General features: G+C 54.8%; 1 protein-coding gene across 1 annotated transcript in view; it reads left to right on the forward strand.

The window, feature by feature from the left end:
- Nucleotides 1-17,127, forward strand: part of DNAH17 (dynein axonemal heavy chain 17) — a 122,322-nt gene that overhangs the window by 51,414 nt on the left and 53,781 nt on the right. The window contains exons 37-52 of the mRNA XM_004374107.2: nt 1,547-1,704; nt 2,428-2,566; nt 3,202-3,429; nt 3,847-3,984; nt 4,557-4,689; nt 6,025-6,152; nt 7,057-7,205; nt 7,751-8,033; nt 8,124-8,297; nt 8,482-8,689; nt 9,713-9,878; nt 12,397-12,499; nt 13,144-13,291; nt 13,670-13,761; nt 15,686-15,847; nt 17,001-17,123. Of these exons, the coding sequence (XP_004374164.1) occupies nt 1,547-1,704; nt 2,428-2,566; nt 3,202-3,429; nt 3,847-3,984; nt 4,557-4,689; nt 6,025-6,152; nt 7,057-7,205; nt 7,751-8,033; nt 8,124-8,297; nt 8,482-8,689; nt 9,713-9,878; nt 12,397-12,499; nt 13,144-13,291; nt 13,670-13,761; nt 15,686-15,847; nt 17,001-17,123 (2,532 nt within the window). The remainder of the gene's footprint in view (nt 1-1,546; nt 1,705-2,427; nt 2,567-3,201; nt 3,430-3,846; nt 3,985-4,556; nt 4,690-6,024; nt 6,153-7,056; nt 7,206-7,750; nt 8,034-8,123; nt 8,298-8,481; nt 8,690-9,712; nt 9,879-12,396; nt 12,500-13,143; nt 13,292-13,669; nt 13,762-15,685; nt 15,848-17,000; nt 17,124-17,127) is intronic.

Below are 17,127 nucleotides of genomic sequence, written 5' to 3' on the forward strand. Positions count from 1 at the left end.
AGCCCCAGCCCCCTGGCCCCAGCCCTGTGTGAGCCATAGATCTCACTCTGCAGACCAGTTACTGGGAGGAAAGTCCAGGATAACGAGGGCCTCAGCACTCTGCACTGATGACAGAGAAAGAACGAAATTCAGTGTTGGAATGATGCTTTTAACCGTGAATGCGGGGCACCCTCCAGTGGTGGCGTGGGGGTTTGCAGCTGCCCTCCGCAGGCTCCTGGGTGGGTGGCAGGTTGGAAAGTTGGGCAGATCGAAGGCGGACTCATGCCCAAGCCCCCTTCCCCTGAAGTTCTGGATTTAACCCAGCAACTGACTTTTCAAAGAGTATCAGATACAGCAGACACCTCCAGTCTGTCAGTGGAGGCTTCCATGTTGCTGGGATGCTGAACAGGTTTCAGGGGAGCTTCCAGGCTAAGACAGACTAGGAAGAAAGACCTGGCAATCTACCTCTGAAAATCAGCCCGTGAAAACCCTGTGGACCACAGCGGCCCAATCTGGTTGTGTATGAGGTAGCCATGAGTCAGGGGCCGACCCGACAGCTGTCAACAACAGCACGTGACACAGAGCTGGCTGCTAACCAGTCATCTGTAGGAAGTAAACTCGGAAAAAGACGAGGAGGTGGAATCCTGCCCCACAATACAAAGAACAAACTACTGACACCCCCGACAACCTGGCGGAATCGCCAGTGCATGATGCTGAGCCGGGAAATGATAACGTTACCAAAACGGAGAGCAGACTGGCCGCTGCCAGGGGTTAAGGAGGGGAGTGGGTGTGGCTATAAAAGGGCAACAGGAGGGATCCTTGTGGCAATGAAATGTTCCGGATCTTGACAGCATCAAGGCTGGTATCCTGGTTGTGATGTACTTCAGTTATGTAAGGTATTACCGTTGGGGTACGCTGGGTAAACGGTTCAGGGGGGGTCTCTGGGTATTTTTTATAACTGCATGTGAATCTACAGTTATCTCAAAAGTTTAATTAAAAAATAGACGAGGTGGTGTAGAACAGAATTTCAGGTTCTCCTGGAATCCAGACTTTCTGGAGCCATCGAGGCTGGATAAACCCACGAAACTATTGCCTTGAGATAACCTTTAAACTTTAAACCAAAAATATCCCCTGCAGTCTTCTTAAAACCAAACAGTAGGTTAGCTTCACTAGTAAAGAATGTCTGCCTTTAGCATTGTCCTCTTTTAAGATCTATCTGTACGGGATCAAACTGACAGCAGCAACTTGAAAGATTAGATAGGAAACTTAAGGGGCGGTGAGTTTATGCTGATGGGGGAGGAACAAGTTGGAAAAGGAGGATGAGAATGGCTGCAGCACTCGAAGAATGGAATCAATGTCACTAAACTGAATATGCAGAAGCTGAACTGGTGTGTGTTCTCCTGTGTATATTCTCAACAACAACAAAATAAAATTAATTATTTTTGAACACATAGATGAGGTGGGCACTCTGCAGATTCGTAGCCATGTGTATTAATCCAAATGGAGGGTCGGCCAGCTGTTGAAGCTGGTGGTTTCACATCCATGGGTCCGTGTGCCAATCCTTCAGGTAAAATCTGTCCAAGATGCAATTCGAGCCAAGAAGAAAACCTTCAGCTTCCTCGGGGAGATCATCAGGCTCATCCCTACTGTCGGGATCTTCATCACCATGAACCCCGGCTACGCCGGGCGCACGGAGCTGCCCGAGAACCTGAAGGCCTTGTTCAGGTGGGTGGCCCAGGTGGAAGGTGGGTGGCCCAGGTGGAAGGTGAGTGGCCTGGAGGCCCACCGGCCTGGCAGCATTCCAGGCCAGATGTGGGGGCAGGGCCCAGGAGGCCCAGTAGGCCTGGCGGAGGGGAGAGGTCACCTGCAGAGGCTGGGGAGTGGAGGAAGAGCAAGCAGAGGCCACCCTGAAACCAAGAGCCCGGCACCCCTGCTCCTGGTCCCACTGGAGCTGAGAGTCCCCTCTTGAGACAGGGCCTGCCATCCAGGACAAGCTGGGGGGAGGTGGGATTCAGGGCCACTGTCAGGGAAGAGTTGGAGTAAAAAGAGGGGACTGGGGACACAGCGAGTGGGGGGTTAGGGGGCGGGCGAGGGCGGCAAGTGATGTGGTGAGGGAGGGAAAGGGTAGAGGGGACCAGCGAAGTGGAGGGGAGATATGCATGGGAGAGGGGGACTAGAGAAGTGGAGGGGGGAGGAGGCGGGGGGAATGAGTGAAGTGGAGGGGGGAGGGAGTGTGGGGGGAAAAAGTGAAGTGGAGAGGTGGGAGGGGAAGGGGAGGAAGGGCAGAAACTAGGTTCAGCGCCCCTAGAATCTCAGCCAGTGATGCAGGCTCCGCCTAGCCGGCAGCCTCCTTTGCATGGAAGTGAGGAGGGCCAGGTGAGAGAACAGGAATGGGGGACCCCCAAGGCTGGGGAGATGCCCCTGGCTGACAGGAGTGGTCTCCCCCAGGCCCTGCGCCATGGTAGTCCCCGACTTTGAGCTGATCTGTGAGATCATGCTGGTGGCTGAGGGCTTTCTGGAAGCCCGCCTGCTGGCCAGGAAGTTCATCACACTCTACACCTTGTGCAAAGAGCTACTCTCAAAGCAGGTGGGCTCAGGTGCCCCCATTCCACAGAGCTGGGGGGGTGACATGCACAGCAGGTGTGCTCAGGTGCCCCCATTCCACAGAGCTGGGGGGGTGACGTGCATAGCAGGTGTGCTCAGGTGCCCCTATTCCACAGAGCTGGGGGGGTGACACGCACAGCAGGTGGGCTCAGGTGCCCCCTTTCCACAGAGCTGGGGGGGTGACACACACAGCAGGTGGGCTCAGGTGCCCCCCGACAGGTACGTGACCAGAGCTGCTTTTCCACACTGACCTGGCGGTGACTCCGAGCTTCACCCTGAGGGGCCGGCCTCGGTCTCAGTTTCTGGTTCCAGAGACCGTAAGCCTGCCTCCTCTACCCCGACCCTGGGCCCACCTACCCTGACATCCCAGGCCTGGCACCCCTGGCTCCAAGCCTGCCGCCCACCCCAGGCCCGTCCCCCACCCCAGGCCTGCCCCCCTTACCCCAGGCCCCCCCCAGGACTGCCCCCCCCGGGCCCGTCCCCCTCCCCAGCCTGTCGTGGGCATGAGTGAGATCTTCTGGTCTGCATGGGAAGGCCTGCTGGGGACAGGTGGGGAGAGACATCAGCATTGGTCAGAGGTCATGCTCACGTCCGACCGTCCCTCCCCACCTCGTGTAGGACCACTACGACTGGGGTCTGCGGGCCATCAAGTCGGTGCTGGTGGTAGCCGGGTCCCTGAAGAGGGGGGACCCCAGCCGGGCCGAGGACCAGGTGCTCATGAGGGCACTTCGAGACTTCAACATCCCCAAGATCGTGACGGATGACCTGCCCGTGTTCATGGGACTCATTGGGGACCTCTTCCCCGCCCTGGATGTCCCCCGGAAGCGGGACCTGAACTTTGAAAAGGTGGGTACCCGGATGCCCCACAGGACCTCCTCCTTCCCCGAGTGCCAGGCCAGTGCCTGTGGCCTGGGTGGCAGATGCAGTGTGGGGCGAGTGGCCGTGTCTGCCAGCTGGTGGGGGTCACATGGCTGTCCCCCAAGCCCTGGCCGCCATACTGTCAACACTGGGGGTCACAGAGGAACCGGGGGGGGGGCGGCTTGGGGCAGACCGTCCCCAGTGTCAAGCCCTCAGTGGGGTTGGCAGTGCGAGTTTTCAGCGGATCTTGGGAAGGTCCAGCTTGGGGTCACCTGGTGGGTGTCAGCGCTGGTCAGCTGGCAGCCGGTGCTGGTACTGCTCGGCTAGGCACCAGGTACCAGTGCCGGTCATCTCGGCACTGGGGACTCAGCTCTGGGCACTGGCCAGCGCCCCCTGTGCCCCCAGATAATTAAGCAGAGCGTCGTGGAGCTCAAGCTGCAGGCGGAGGACAGCTTTGTGCTGAAGGTGGTGCAGCTGGAGGAGCTGCTACAAGTGCGCCACTCGGTGTTCGTCATCGGAAACGCGGGCAGCGGCAAGTCTCAGGTGGGGGGACAAGGACGGACCCGCGGGGGCCCAGCCCTCCACTGCCTCCCCACCCCCCTGGGGACCCCACCCTAAAGCGCCTCATGGGCTGGCAAGAAGCTGTGTGTCAGAATAGAATTGCGCTCCATAGGGTTTTTGATGTCAAACTTTTCTGAAGTAGATCACCAGGCCTTTCTTCTGAGGCACCTCTGGGCAAACTCGGACCTCCAACCTCTCGGTTAGCCACCAAGTGCATTAACCGTTTGCCTCACCACTGGGGACGAGCTGTTAGCAGGATGCTTCCAGCCACAGGGGCCACTTCCACCTCGGTGGTTGTTGTTGGGGAGAGTAAACTCCCCCCCGCCCCGGGCCACCAGAAGCCACCCCGCTTGTGTTAGAGGCCGCATGTCACGGCTCCCTCTGCGCACGCTCGTAGCTACTGGGGTCTCACTCGCTTGCACATGCAGGCACCCTTACACGTGCTCATACCTACAGGTGACCCCCTCACCCTGGCAGCCCCCTCCCCAGGTACTGGGTGTGGGTGCAGCCAGGACATCTTTGTCGTGCGCCAACACCCTCCCGCCTTTGCCCAGGTCCTCAAATCCCTCAACAAGACCTACCAGAACTTGAAGAGAAAACCCGTGGCCGTGGACCTGGACCCCAAAGCCGTCACCTGCGACGAGCTTTTTGGCATCATCAACCCGGCGACCAGGGAATGGAAAGACGGTAACGGGGCGGGGATACCCAGGGGCTGTGGGTGGCCAGGAGGGTGTGGTATCCCCATAGGGCAGCCAGGCTGCGGGGGGACACACTTCATGTTTGCAGTGGGCGGGGGAAGCCAGCTCTGCTGCACACAGCTCACCGAACGTGCACAGAGCCTTCACCCAGCACCAGCTGGGCTCCCTGAAGACGGCAGGGAGAGGGACCATGCAGGAGTGCTGGTGGGGGGCGAGAGGCACCCCATGGGAGCACTGACGAAGTGCCGTGGGAACACAGTGGAAAGGGGACTCGCTGCACCAGGCTGGGGAGGGGTGGGGGAGCCCCAGGCACTCAGGGTGCATGGAGTAGGGACTGGGCGGGAATGGTACAGTGGCCAGAGTGCACTGGGCACATTGACTTCACTCCATGGCTGGTGGGCGCTGGGCCAGCCTTCACCGGGGAGGTGGCTTGGTCAGGTCTGTGCTTCGTGAAAAGAACCCGGGGGCTGGAGTAAGGAGAAGGAAGAGGCCCAGAGGCCCGCAGGTGGCGGGGTGTAGTCCAGGGGGGTGATGGGGTCCGGGTACCCCTGCAGCCTGGAGGGGAAGGGGGCATTGAAGAGACACTGGGGAGGGGTCTTGGCCAAACATGGGCATGGATCAATGTCAATAGGGGACCCGCCGCCCCTCTTCGGCCAGGAGCCCCTGGAGAGGGCTGTGCTCAAGGCCGCCCCCTAGAGTCTCCCCTGGCCCCCCCATCTGAAGTGGCACCCCTCTCCCTCCAGCTTTGCCCGGCTTTTGCCTTCTGCCTTTATGGCCCCTCACGTCACAGAGGATACAGGCAAACCTCATTCACGGACGCCGCCTTTGCGAATTCGCCCGCTCGCTAACGTTAATCCGTACCCCCGAATCAGTACTCTCAGCGTTTTCAAAGTCATTCACGGGTACGCGCAGAACAGCAAAAGTTTTGAGTCGCCCGCCACGGTTTCCCAGCTGAGACTGGACAAGGTGACGCTTGCCTTCTTGTGTGAGCTCTTGCTCTGCCAACAGGGCTGCTTTCGGCGGCCTGTGTGGGGCCACGCTGTGCGCATTTCTGTGCCCTGTGTTGGTGGTTTCACTGTTTTAAAATGGCCCCCCCGCCAGGGCAGCGCTAAACTCCTGTCTGGTGTTCTATGCACAAGAAGGCTGAGCCGCTGTGCCTTACGGAGAACACGGCGTGTGAGATCAGCCGTGGTCAGGCGTGAGTAACAGTGGCCTTGCCCGAGACCTCCAATGTCACTGACAATAAATAAGTGTGGCCGGCCCCCGGTGCCTGAGTACCCCTCGGTGCCGGCGGCCGCCCGCAGGACGCACCCTTCTCCCGCAGGCCTCTTCTCCACCATCATGCGGGACCTGGCCAACATCACGCACGATGGCCCCAAGTGGATCGTCCTGGACGGGGACATCGACCCCATGTGGATCGAATCTCTCAACACTGTCATGGACGACAACAAGGTGAACCCCCTAAGGGGGTGATGGCGTGGCTCGTTGTAGACCCCACACATCCCAGCCCACTGCACAAGCAGAGCCTCGGTCAGGCCGACAGCCCAGGCTGGGACGCGGGTGAGGCGGCCTGTCCAGACACGCCCCCAAACATAAGGTATCAGTTACGAACAAGCAGAAATACCGGATGGTTTCCAGGGGTGGCGGCAAAGTTCCGGGCATACCACTTCTTAAATATTTTTTAGCAGCAACCTGGGCTAAGGGTGTTGTTGTTAGGTGGCATCGAGTTGATTCTGACTCATAGCGACCCCATGGGACAGAGTAGAACTGCCCCGTAGGGTTTCCTAGGCATCTTTGCGGGAGCAGATCACCAGGTCTTTCTCCTGAAGAGCCACTGGCGGGTTCGAACCATCGACCTTTTGGTTAGCAGCCGAGTGCATAACCACTGTACCGCCAGGGCTCCTTGGGCTAAGGGTAAGGATGTGGAACGCATTCTGGTCCACTTACACGTGGCAGAACATGCAAAGGATCGTGAGCACTTGGGAGGCAGACATAGTATCTATCATCAACCAGAAGTTTAACAAAACGACCTCGATCGGCTGGAGAATGGAAGTCGCGAATTCTCTGGGAAAGGGAGGGGTTAGGGTTGGAAAAAGCAAATCTGATGCCGTAGTAAAGCTGTGTATCACTTGTATGTCTGGAAGCCTCTCGTCTCGGCCTGGTGGCGCTGGGGTGGGCAGTAGAGGTGGGACTGGAGTTAAGGACGGCCGAGAAGCCCTTGGTGACAGGAAAGCTTGGCCTCAGCCGTTGGACGGTGCGGGATTCCCCAGTTCCTCACCGCCTTCTTGTTCCGAGATCGGATCCGTGTAGACCCACCTTTGCCGCTGAAAACTCATGGGCCGTGTCCCCCTCCCAGGTCCTCACCCTGGCCAGCAACGAGCGGATCCCCTTGAACCGCACCATGAGGCTGGTCTTCGAGATCAGCCACCTGAGGACGGCCACCCCGGCCACCGTGTCCAGAGCCGGGATACTCTACATCAACCCGGCGGACCTGGGCTGGAACCCGTGAGCTGGGCTTCTGTTCCACTGTTCCCAAGTGCGGGGGCAAGACGGAGCGAGGGCGCTTGTGCATTTAGCAGTCACTTACTCAGCACTTAGGGTGGACCAGGCTCCCTTCTACGAGCGAGCGTTAAAGATGTTAACACAGGTCGTCCTTCCCTCCCCTCCCGTCCCCTCTCCTTCGTCTTCCCTTCTCTTCCTTTCCCTCCCTTCCCCTCCCCTCCCTTTCCCTCCCTTCCCCTCCCCTCCTCTCCCCTTCCCGTGTGGTGGCTAGAGCGGCTCCCAGCTGTTGTACACTACCCGCACCCCCATAGCTAGCCGTAGAGGAACGAGCACAACCTCGCTGCCCCAGCATCCACGTCAGACCCCCTTAAGGTCCACAACCGGCCCCGCTGGGGACAGGGGCCTCGATTGGACCAACTGCCACCCAGGGGTGGCGGGGCTGAGTCACAGCCCGCCTGGAGGGGGTGGGCGGCACGGATAAAGGGCTGGGGCGCAGGGCAGACCCAGACCCCTGGCCACCACTGTCCCTGGCGCCCCCTCTCTCCCAGCGTGGTGAGCAGCTGGATCGAGAGGCGCAAGGTGCAGTCGGAGAAGGCCAACCTGATGATCCTCTTCGACAAGTACCTGCCCACCTGCCTGGACAAGCTGCGGGTCGGCTTCAAGAAGATCACGCCGGTGCCCGAGATCACGGTCATCCAGACGATCCTGTACCTGCTCGAGTGCCTCCTTTCCGAGAAGAACACGCCGCCCGACTCCCCCAAGGAGCTGTACGAGCTGTACTTCGTCTTCGCCTGCTTCTGGTCCTTCGGCGGCGCCATGTTCCAGGACCAGGTGGCGGCCGGGCGCGGGCCGCGGGGGCACCGGCCTTCGGACGCGCCTCTCGGCACCCTGCCTAGCTGGTCTTCTCTGTGTTCTGAACAGCTTGTGGACTATCGCGTCGAGTTCAGCAAATGGTGGGTCAATGAATTCAAAACCATCAAGTTCCCCTCGCAGGGGACCATCTTTGACTACTACATCGACCCCGACACCAAGAAGTTCCTGCCGTGGGCGGACAAGGTGCCCTCCTTTGAGCTGGACCCCGATGTCCCTCTGCAGGTAACTCCCCGGGTGGTGGCAGTCCCCGACCAGGTAGGAGCAGAACGCTACGTGTGTGGGGCGGATGTTCAAACGCTAACGCGTGTCAGCGGCAGGACCTCTAAAGTGAAGATGGGTGTGTTCAGCAGACGCTGAGACCCGGCCCTCAGGCCGAGTCTGAGAGCCATCCCCCCACCCACCCCAGGCCTCCCTGGTGCACACCACGGAGACCACACGCATCCGCTACTTCATGGACCTGCTCATGGGGAGGTCGTGGCCCGTGATGCTGGTGGGGAACGCGGGCACTGGCAAGTCGGTGCTGATGGGGGACAAGCTGGAGAGCCTGAGCACCGATGATTATATGGTGCAGGCCGTGCCCTTCAACTTCTATACCACCTCGGCCATGCTGCAGGGTGAGGCCTGGAAGAGATGGGCTGGGGGCTGGGGGGCAGGGGGTGAGGCCACGCTGCGGGGTGAGGCCAGGCAGAGATGGGCTGGGGGCTGGGGGGCAGGGGATGAGGCCACTCTGCAGGGTGAGGCCAGGTGAGTCTGGGGCTGGGGGGTAGGGCTGGGGTAGGAGGCTGGAGTGGAGTGAGGCAAGGCTGCAGGGTGAGGCTGAAGCTGAGGGTGTGGTAAGGTCATGGCCTGGCCGGGGCTGAGGGCTGGGGGTCCGGTGGGGTGAGGCTAGCACCAGGGCCAGGGAGTGGGGTGAAGGCTGGAGGACTGGGGGCTGGGAGCCAGGGGAAGCATGAGGCTGGGGCAGGATGAGGGCCAGGGTACAAGATGAGGCCATAGGCCGGGTGCTGGGGTGCAGGGTGAGGCTGTGGGCTAGACTCTGGGCTGCAGGGTGAAGCCTGATGGCCTAGGGCTGAGGTGCAGGGTCCTCACCGCCTGGCCTGGACCCTCAGCCAGAGCTCAGCGACGCAGCTGCCCTGAGTTCTCATTGTCCTGTCTGTCTGCAGCCCCAGGGACTCACCTCCCACCCCCCTCCCCAGGGCCACCCCCACAGCCCTTGCACAGAGTGACACAGCCCCATGTCCCCAGACAGAGCTGGTTGTGGTGGACAGCTGCTGCCCGGGTGGACGGCGGCCCGACCCTCTGGGGTGGGGGGCTGGGGGTGGGGTGAGGCCGGGCTGCAGGGTGAGGCCAGGGTGCAGGGTAAGACTGGCGCTGGGGCAGGGTGTTTCCCAGGACCTCTGGGCCTGCTGCTCTGTCTCTGACCTGTGGGGTGGCCACTCGCCTGTTTGTTCCTGGGGTGGGCAAGGTGAAGCCCACCCATCAGGACCCCCTCAGCTCCACTCTCTCTTCCTTGGGGTGACCCGTGCTTCTAGGGGCACTCACCCCAACATGCTCTGCTCTAGCAGAGGCTCCCTTGGGTCTAACAAAGGAGCAGGCTCGGGAAGCGTCTGGGGGCCAACCCTCTCCACCTGCCCTAGGGGTCCTGGAGAAGCCACTGGAGAAGAAATCGGGGAGGAACTATGGACCGCCGGGCACCAAGAAGCTGATCTACTTCCTCGACGACATGAACATGCCCGAGGTGGACAAGTACGGCACGGTGGCCCCGCACACACTCATTCGGCAGCACATGGACCACAGGCACTGGTGAGCAGGGCCGCTGGGGGAGGGCGGGGCAAGGGGTTTCCCTGAGTCCACTCTACACTCCTGGCTTGGGGGTGGGCGTGGAGCCACCTTGGAGGGGCACAGACAGGCCCCCACTCACGGAGGTGGTCGAGGTGCAGTTACAGAAAGAGGGGAGATTTTTATTTCATTTGTGTGTTTCTATATTTTCCAAATTTTTAACACTGATCATGTTGCATAAAGGGGGTCTCTGGGGGGTACAGATGGTTAAGTGCTTAAATACCAGCCAAAAGGTTGGCAGTTTGAACCCACCCAGAGGTCCCTCAAAAGACAGGCCTGGTGATCTGCTTCCAAAAGGTCCCAGCCTTGATAACCCTATGGAGCAGTTCTACTCTGCACACACGGGGTCGCCATGAGTGGGAATCAACTCAAGGTAACTAACAACAACATATTGCATAAGAAAAATGAAGGTAATGGCTGCCCAATGATGAGGTCCATGACCATGAGCGTGGGGTGGCGTTCTCCAGGAGCACACTGATGCAAATTCATCAGCTGATCCAGGGTTTGCAGGATCGGCATGACTGAAGAAGTAGGAGCGAGGGAGGTGAAGGTCTGGGGAAGGAATTGCTCAGGAGTGCTTGACCATGGAGAAGACATGAAGCCTGAGGATTGAGGTGTCTTGGGGATAATCTCCAGGGAGTTGAGAGTGGGACAGTGGCAGAAATACATGAAGAGGATGCTCGTCTTTGAAACGCCTTGTGAGGCACTGCAGCAAACCCTAGGTTCTGCCAATTATGGTATTCAAATGATTTTTGCTCTTCTGAATACGCAGTAACTATGCAGGGGAAAATGACATCGGCATGAAAGAAATGGCGGGGGGAATAAAAATCGCTTATTTTTATCATCAAGAGTCTGTTGAATTGTAATTTCTTTTCTTAATAAAAAACACAGACCGTGCTTGTACTCACCTTTTGTCACATGTACGGAATCACACTTTCCATGGTCTTTGATAAACTGATCATTGTGACCTGGTCCAAAACTCCAACATGTGGGACACCTTACGTACCGCCCATCCCTCTTTTCAAGAATGTTCGAAGAACAGTGAACAAAGATGATACTAAGTCTGGATATAACAAACATCTGGCTGTTAAAATGTGAATAGAAGAGCCTACAGCAGCAATTGAATTTTAAGCACAAAGCATTTGTGTGTAAGTAGGGACCAAAAAAATTCACAGTAGGTTTCAAGACCATGTTACCCCGTGATCTACCAGAGGTGATGATAGCTATGATGATAAATTTTTAACTAATAGTTTGTTCGGTATGTAAAATAACTAGCAAAATGACATTCTAATAAAAGCAATCCCTATATAACTTGAATTGTAATATTTCACTATTGAGCTTCAAATTGACATCATCTTAAGAAAAATGTTGCAAGTTCCTTTGTAGGATCACCCAGGTGAGACCTGCCTTATTTTCATTAAAGAGCTCATCTGTTAGGTTTTCATGTATCTATTCCAGTAATTTCTATCCTGGATTAAAAGAAATAGCTACCTTTAAGTAAATACGTCTGTGTGTGTGTGTGTGAGTGTGTGTGTGTATATATATATCCTTGGTGCACAAAGCAATGGCTAAGCTCTCAGCTGCTAATGGAAAGGTCGGCAGTTCAAACCCACAAGCCACTCCAAGGGAGAAAGTTGTGGTAGTCTTCTTCCATAAAGATCACAGTCTTGAAACCCTATGGGGCAGTTCTACTCTGTCTTTAAAGGGTCACTGTGAGTCAGAATGGACTTGACGGCACACCAGGGTTTCCACACAACAACTTCGTATATATATAAACCCAAACCAAACCAAACCCACTGCCATCAAGTTGATTCTGACTCATAGCAACCCGAAAGGTTTGCCAAGGCTGTAAATGTCTACGGAAGCAGACTGCCACATCGTTCTCCCACAGAGCCGCTGGTGGTTTCAAACCACTGACCTTTCAGTTAGCAGTCGATCGCTTTAACCACTGTGCCACCAGGGCTCCTTTATATATATGTATGTGTGTGTGTGTGTGTGTGTGTGTGTGTGTATGTTAAACATTTATTGAGTACTTACTATATTTCAGGTACTGTTCTAAGTGTTTTGTGTGTGTGTATGTATATACATGTTAAACATTTATTGAGTACTTACTGTATTTCAGGTATTATTCTAAGTGTTTTGTGTGTGTGTGTGTGTGTGTGCATTAACTCGTTTGATCCTCACAGTGATCCACTGCGCAGGTAAGAATACTGAGGCACAGAGAGGTGAGCTGACTCACCCAGAGTCCCAACGCTACTGAATAAAAGCGCCGAAATAGAAATAAATGCAAGCCTGCGCCCTGAGCCAGTCTTTTGCTCTCCTTTCAAGCTCTTTCTTGAGAGCATGAAGTATAATTGGCTGTTTCACATAGAATCGATGAGTTTTTAACCACATTCAAGGCATTCCTGGGGGTGGGCCGGGGGCCTGGGACAGCCCCTCCTGGCCAGCGGTGTGCGGCATCAGCCCCTTGTCCCTCACGCAGGTATGACAGGCAGAAGCTGACGCTGAAGGACATCCATAACTGCCAGTATGTGGCCTGCATGAATCCCACTGCCGGATCCTTCACCATCGACCCCAGACTCCAGGTGAGCAGAAATCCAGCTCGTCTCAGTCGAGGGCAGTGGGTTGGAGGCTCGCTTTGGCAAAGGAGGATCCAAGCACGGGTTTGGAACACTGGAGCTGCAGGAGTGACCCTCTGCAGATTGCTCATGAACCTCTCAGAATGTGTCAGGGAACTCGGGGGTGGGGTGGCGAGAGGCTAGACGGCCCTCCCTGTGCCCCCACAGGGCTCCCAGGTTTAGGAAAAAAAACACAAATGCCTCATTAAATTTGAATTTCAGATAAGCAACAAATCATTTTAGTGTAAGTATATCCCATGCAATATTTGGGACATACTTATACTAAATATATATATTTGTTTCTCTGAAATTCAGATTGAACGGGGCATCCTATATTATGTCTGCAACCCTACCCAGGCAGGACCTCCCCTCTAAATTATCTAGGCAGATGGAGACATGGAATATAAACCCAAACCTACTCCCTGCCAGAATTTTTCTTGAGAGCTGCTTCACACATAATCAATATTTGATGTGATTTACTGTCCATTCTGACCAAGCCCAAAAGATAACAGGCAATGAGGACAGGGTCTGCTCTCCCAAGAAGGGGGCCCCTGACCCCGAGCTGGCCCCCGAGAGCTGCCTGACGCGGGTTTGTGGTTATTCGGGAGCAGCGCCACTTCTGCGTGTTTGCCGTGAGCTTCCCGGGCCAGGAGGCCCTCATGACCATCTACAGCACCATCCTGGCCCAGCACCTGGCCTTCCGCTCGGCCCCCATGGTGGTCCAGAAGATGAGCAGCCAGCTGGTGGCCTCGGCCCTGGGTAAGCTGGCCAGTCTCTGTCCCTTGCCTGTCGATAAAACCTACTGCTTTATGGGGCTGATGATCCTGCATACTTTCCCCTGGTAAATATTTTATTTATACTTTTAATCAATATTTTTTTAATGACGCTATGTTTCAATAGGAGGTATTGTGAAATCCAGTTGCGTCAGGGGGAGGTAGAGGATAGGAAACTTGATATACAGAAATGATTTGCACGTCAGTCGAGCAGCAAGCTTCCTCCCTCTTCAGCTGTGCAGATTTCTGACTCGAATTGTCACCACTTCATAGTCCATTTGCTTGAAAAACTTTCCTATAAGCTCTGCACTTCCTGAGGCCATTAAGAGCACGTAAGAATCGATGCATCTTTTTCCTTTAACAGCCTTGCATCAGAAAGTCGCAACAACATTTCTTCCCACGGCCATTAAATTTCATTATGTCTTCAACCTCAGGGACCTCTCCAACATTTTCCAGGTACTGGTCTTTTAGCTCTACAGCATGCCCCCTTAGAGCCAAGTCCCTGATCCATTGGCGCTTTCCTCCTCTGCCACTCTCAGGAGAGAAAGCTGAGTGGTAGTGGATCGAGGATGGTGATGAGGAGGAAGGTGATGGTGGTGGTGATGATGATGATGGTGATGGCGGTGATGAGGTGATGATGGTGATAATGACAGCAATGATGATGAGATGAGGACAGTGATGATGTTGGTGAAGATGATGGTGATGTGATGGTGTGATGGTGTGATGGTGATGATGACTGCGATGATGATGATGATGTCATGAGGATGGTGAAGATGATGGTGAAGATGATGGTGATGGTGGTGCTGATGATGTGACGATGGTGATGATGATGGTGAAGATGATGGTGAAGATGATGGTGATGGTGGTGCTGATGATGTGACGATGGTGATGATGATGGTGAAGATGATGATGAAGATGATGGTGATGGTGATGATGACAGCAATGATGATGTGATGAGGACGGTGATGATGATGGTGATGGTGGTGGTGATGGTGATGTGATGCTGTGATGGTGATGATGATGATGGTAGTGGTAATGATGATGTGATAATGTGATGGTGATAATGACAGCAATGATGATGATGATGGTGATGATGGTGATGGTGTGATGGTGATAATGACAGCAATGATGATGTGATGAGGACGGTGATGATGATGGTGAAGATGATGGTGTGATGGTGTGATGGTGATGATGACAGCAGTGATGATGATGGTGATGATGATGGTAATGGTGATAAAAATGATGGTGATAATGAGGATGGTGATGGTAGTGGTGATGATGATGTGACGGTGATAATGACAGCAATGATGATGGTGGTGAGGACAGTGATGATGATGGTGAAGATGATGGTGATGATGTGATGATGGTGGTGATGGTGATGGTGATAGAAATGATGGTGATAATGAGGATGGTGATGGTAGTGGTGATGGTGGTGATGATGATGTGATGGTGGTGATGGTGATGGTGATGGTAGTGATGGTGGTGACGGTGGTAGTGACAGTGATGATGGTGGGGGTGGTGATGGTGAGGATGATGGGGATGATGTTTGCTGTCTTTTATTGACTGCTTACTCTGAGCCAGGCACTGAGTTTGCCACTTACACTCCCATTTTCTCGGAATAATGCAGAACGCTGGTGCTCGTATACTCCCATTTTTACAGAGGGGGCATCTGAGGCTCAGGGAGGCTATGTCATGCTTGTCTTCTTCTACTTCCAATGTCAGCTCAAATGTCATGCCCTCACAGAGGCCCCGCCTCCTCCCACCCCACATTCTCTATCTCATTGCCCTGCTTATTTCATTTATAGCACACATTACAATATGTACCGACCTTGTTGTTTTCTTTGTCTGGTTATATATTCCTATTGGAATGTAAACTCCATGAAGGCAGTGTCTGTCTTGTCACTGTATCCCCAGAGTCCAGAAGAGTGCCTAGCAAATAGCATAACCTCAATAAACACTTGTTGAACCTACCCAAGGTCACTCATTTAGTCAATCGCCAAGCCAGGGCAGGACCCAGGCAGGCCCAGACTCATGACCCTCTGCTCTGTGGCCTTTGATAGTCTGCCCCCCATGGTCAGCCACCCTTGTGCCTTCTCCACCATCCACTCCATTAGAGTATGAAGCCCTCAACCCTACCCCTCCGGCCACAGACACACTCTCTGGCCACCAGGGTTTGCATGACCTTGGCGATCAGCGGCTTCACTGGCCCAAAGTGGACGATGTGCCAATAGCCTAATAAATCACTCCCTCGGGAAGAGACTACTCTCTCTCTCTCTCTCTCTCATCTCACTTCTGCACTTCTTCACTCCTCACTTCTCATGTCACTTGACATACTTGCATAACGCAGCTACAGACACTGATCGCTCTGTATTTGGGGCAGGGACTCCTGTTTTCCTTGCTGGATATCCTGAAGACGCCACTGGACCTCGTTCGCCTGTGGCTGCATGAAGCCGAACGAGTGTACGGTGACAAAATGGTTGATGAAAAAGACCAGGAAACGTTGGGCAGAGTCACCATTGCTTCCACCAAGAAGTTCTTTGACGTAAGTCAAGCCACCAGCATCCCTCTGGTGATGGTGATGGTGATGGTAAAAAGGTTGATGATGATGATGGTGAATGGTGATGAGCCATCATCACCCAAAAGGAGCTGATCTACCCGGGCGCTACAGATGGGTACAGCCTTTTGTCCTGAGTCTTGCAAGAACCCTTTGGTGGGGATGGGATGATCCACATTAAACAAAAACCAAGCCAGTTACCATCAACTCGATTCTAACTCGTGGCAACCCCATGTGTATCAGAGTCAAAGTGCACTCCACAGGGTTTGCATGACAGTGACCCTTCAGAAGCAGACTGCCAGGCCTTTCTTCCGAGGTGCCTCTGGATGAGTTTGAACTGCCAACCTTTTGGTTAGCAGCTGAGCATATGATCGTTTGTGCTACCCAGGGACTCCACCATCCACGTTAAACCAACCAACCAATCCACTGCCGTTGAGTCGATTCATAGCGACCCTATAGGATGGAGTAGAACTGCCCCACAGGGTTTCCAAGGAGCGACAGGTGGATTCTAACTGCCATTTTTTTGGTTAGCAGCCAAGCTCTCAACCACTTATCCACATTAAACCAAAAACCAAACCTGTTACCATCAAGTCGATTCCAAGTCATAGCAGCCCTATAGTACAGAGTAGAACTGTCCCATAGGGTTTCCAAGGAGCGGCTGGTGGATTTGAACTGCTGACCTTTTGGTTAGCAGCCAAACGCTTAACCACTGCACCAGCAGGGACTCCACTATCCAGGTTAGGTCTCACTTAATGAGCCTGTCAGGCGGATGTGGATCCAAGGAAAAAGGCGTTGGCCATCCAGCAGACAAGAGCACAGGGGTCTCCCTCCACCCATTTGGAGTCTAGAAAGGCCCTGCTTGCTTCAATAGGCTCTGTTGGTGTATCCTTGGTTTTCATGGTGGAAATTCTTTTTGGATTAGCTGTTCATTACTGGCATGGCACAGACTGGACCATCCCACCAGGGATTGGTGCCCAGTGGTTTGCAGGGCCCACAGCAGCAATAGTTGGGGCCCCCGGAGACTCAGCCTGGTACCCTGGAGGTCTCTTAGGTCACCTTGACAAGATACAGATGCCACTGATAATTATCTGTGAGTTCTGGTGGCAAAGAAAGAAAGAAGTAATCGTGTCTCCACTTCTAGGATCTCGGTGACGATCTCTTATTTGCCAAACCAAATATCTTCTGCCACTTTACTCAAGGGATCGGTGATCCCAAATACTTCCCCGTGTCCGACGTGGCCCATCTGAACAAGCTGCTGGTGGACGTGT

The sequence above is a fragment of the Trichechus manatus genome, unplaced genomic scaffold, assembly GCF_000243295.1.
Source record: "Trichechus manatus latirostris isolate Lorelei unplaced genomic scaffold, TriManLat1.0 scaffold00028, whole genome shotgun sequence".
In the NCBI taxonomy this organism is placed as follows: Eukaryota; Metazoa; Chordata; class Mammalia; order Sirenia; family Trichechidae; genus Trichechus; species Trichechus manatus.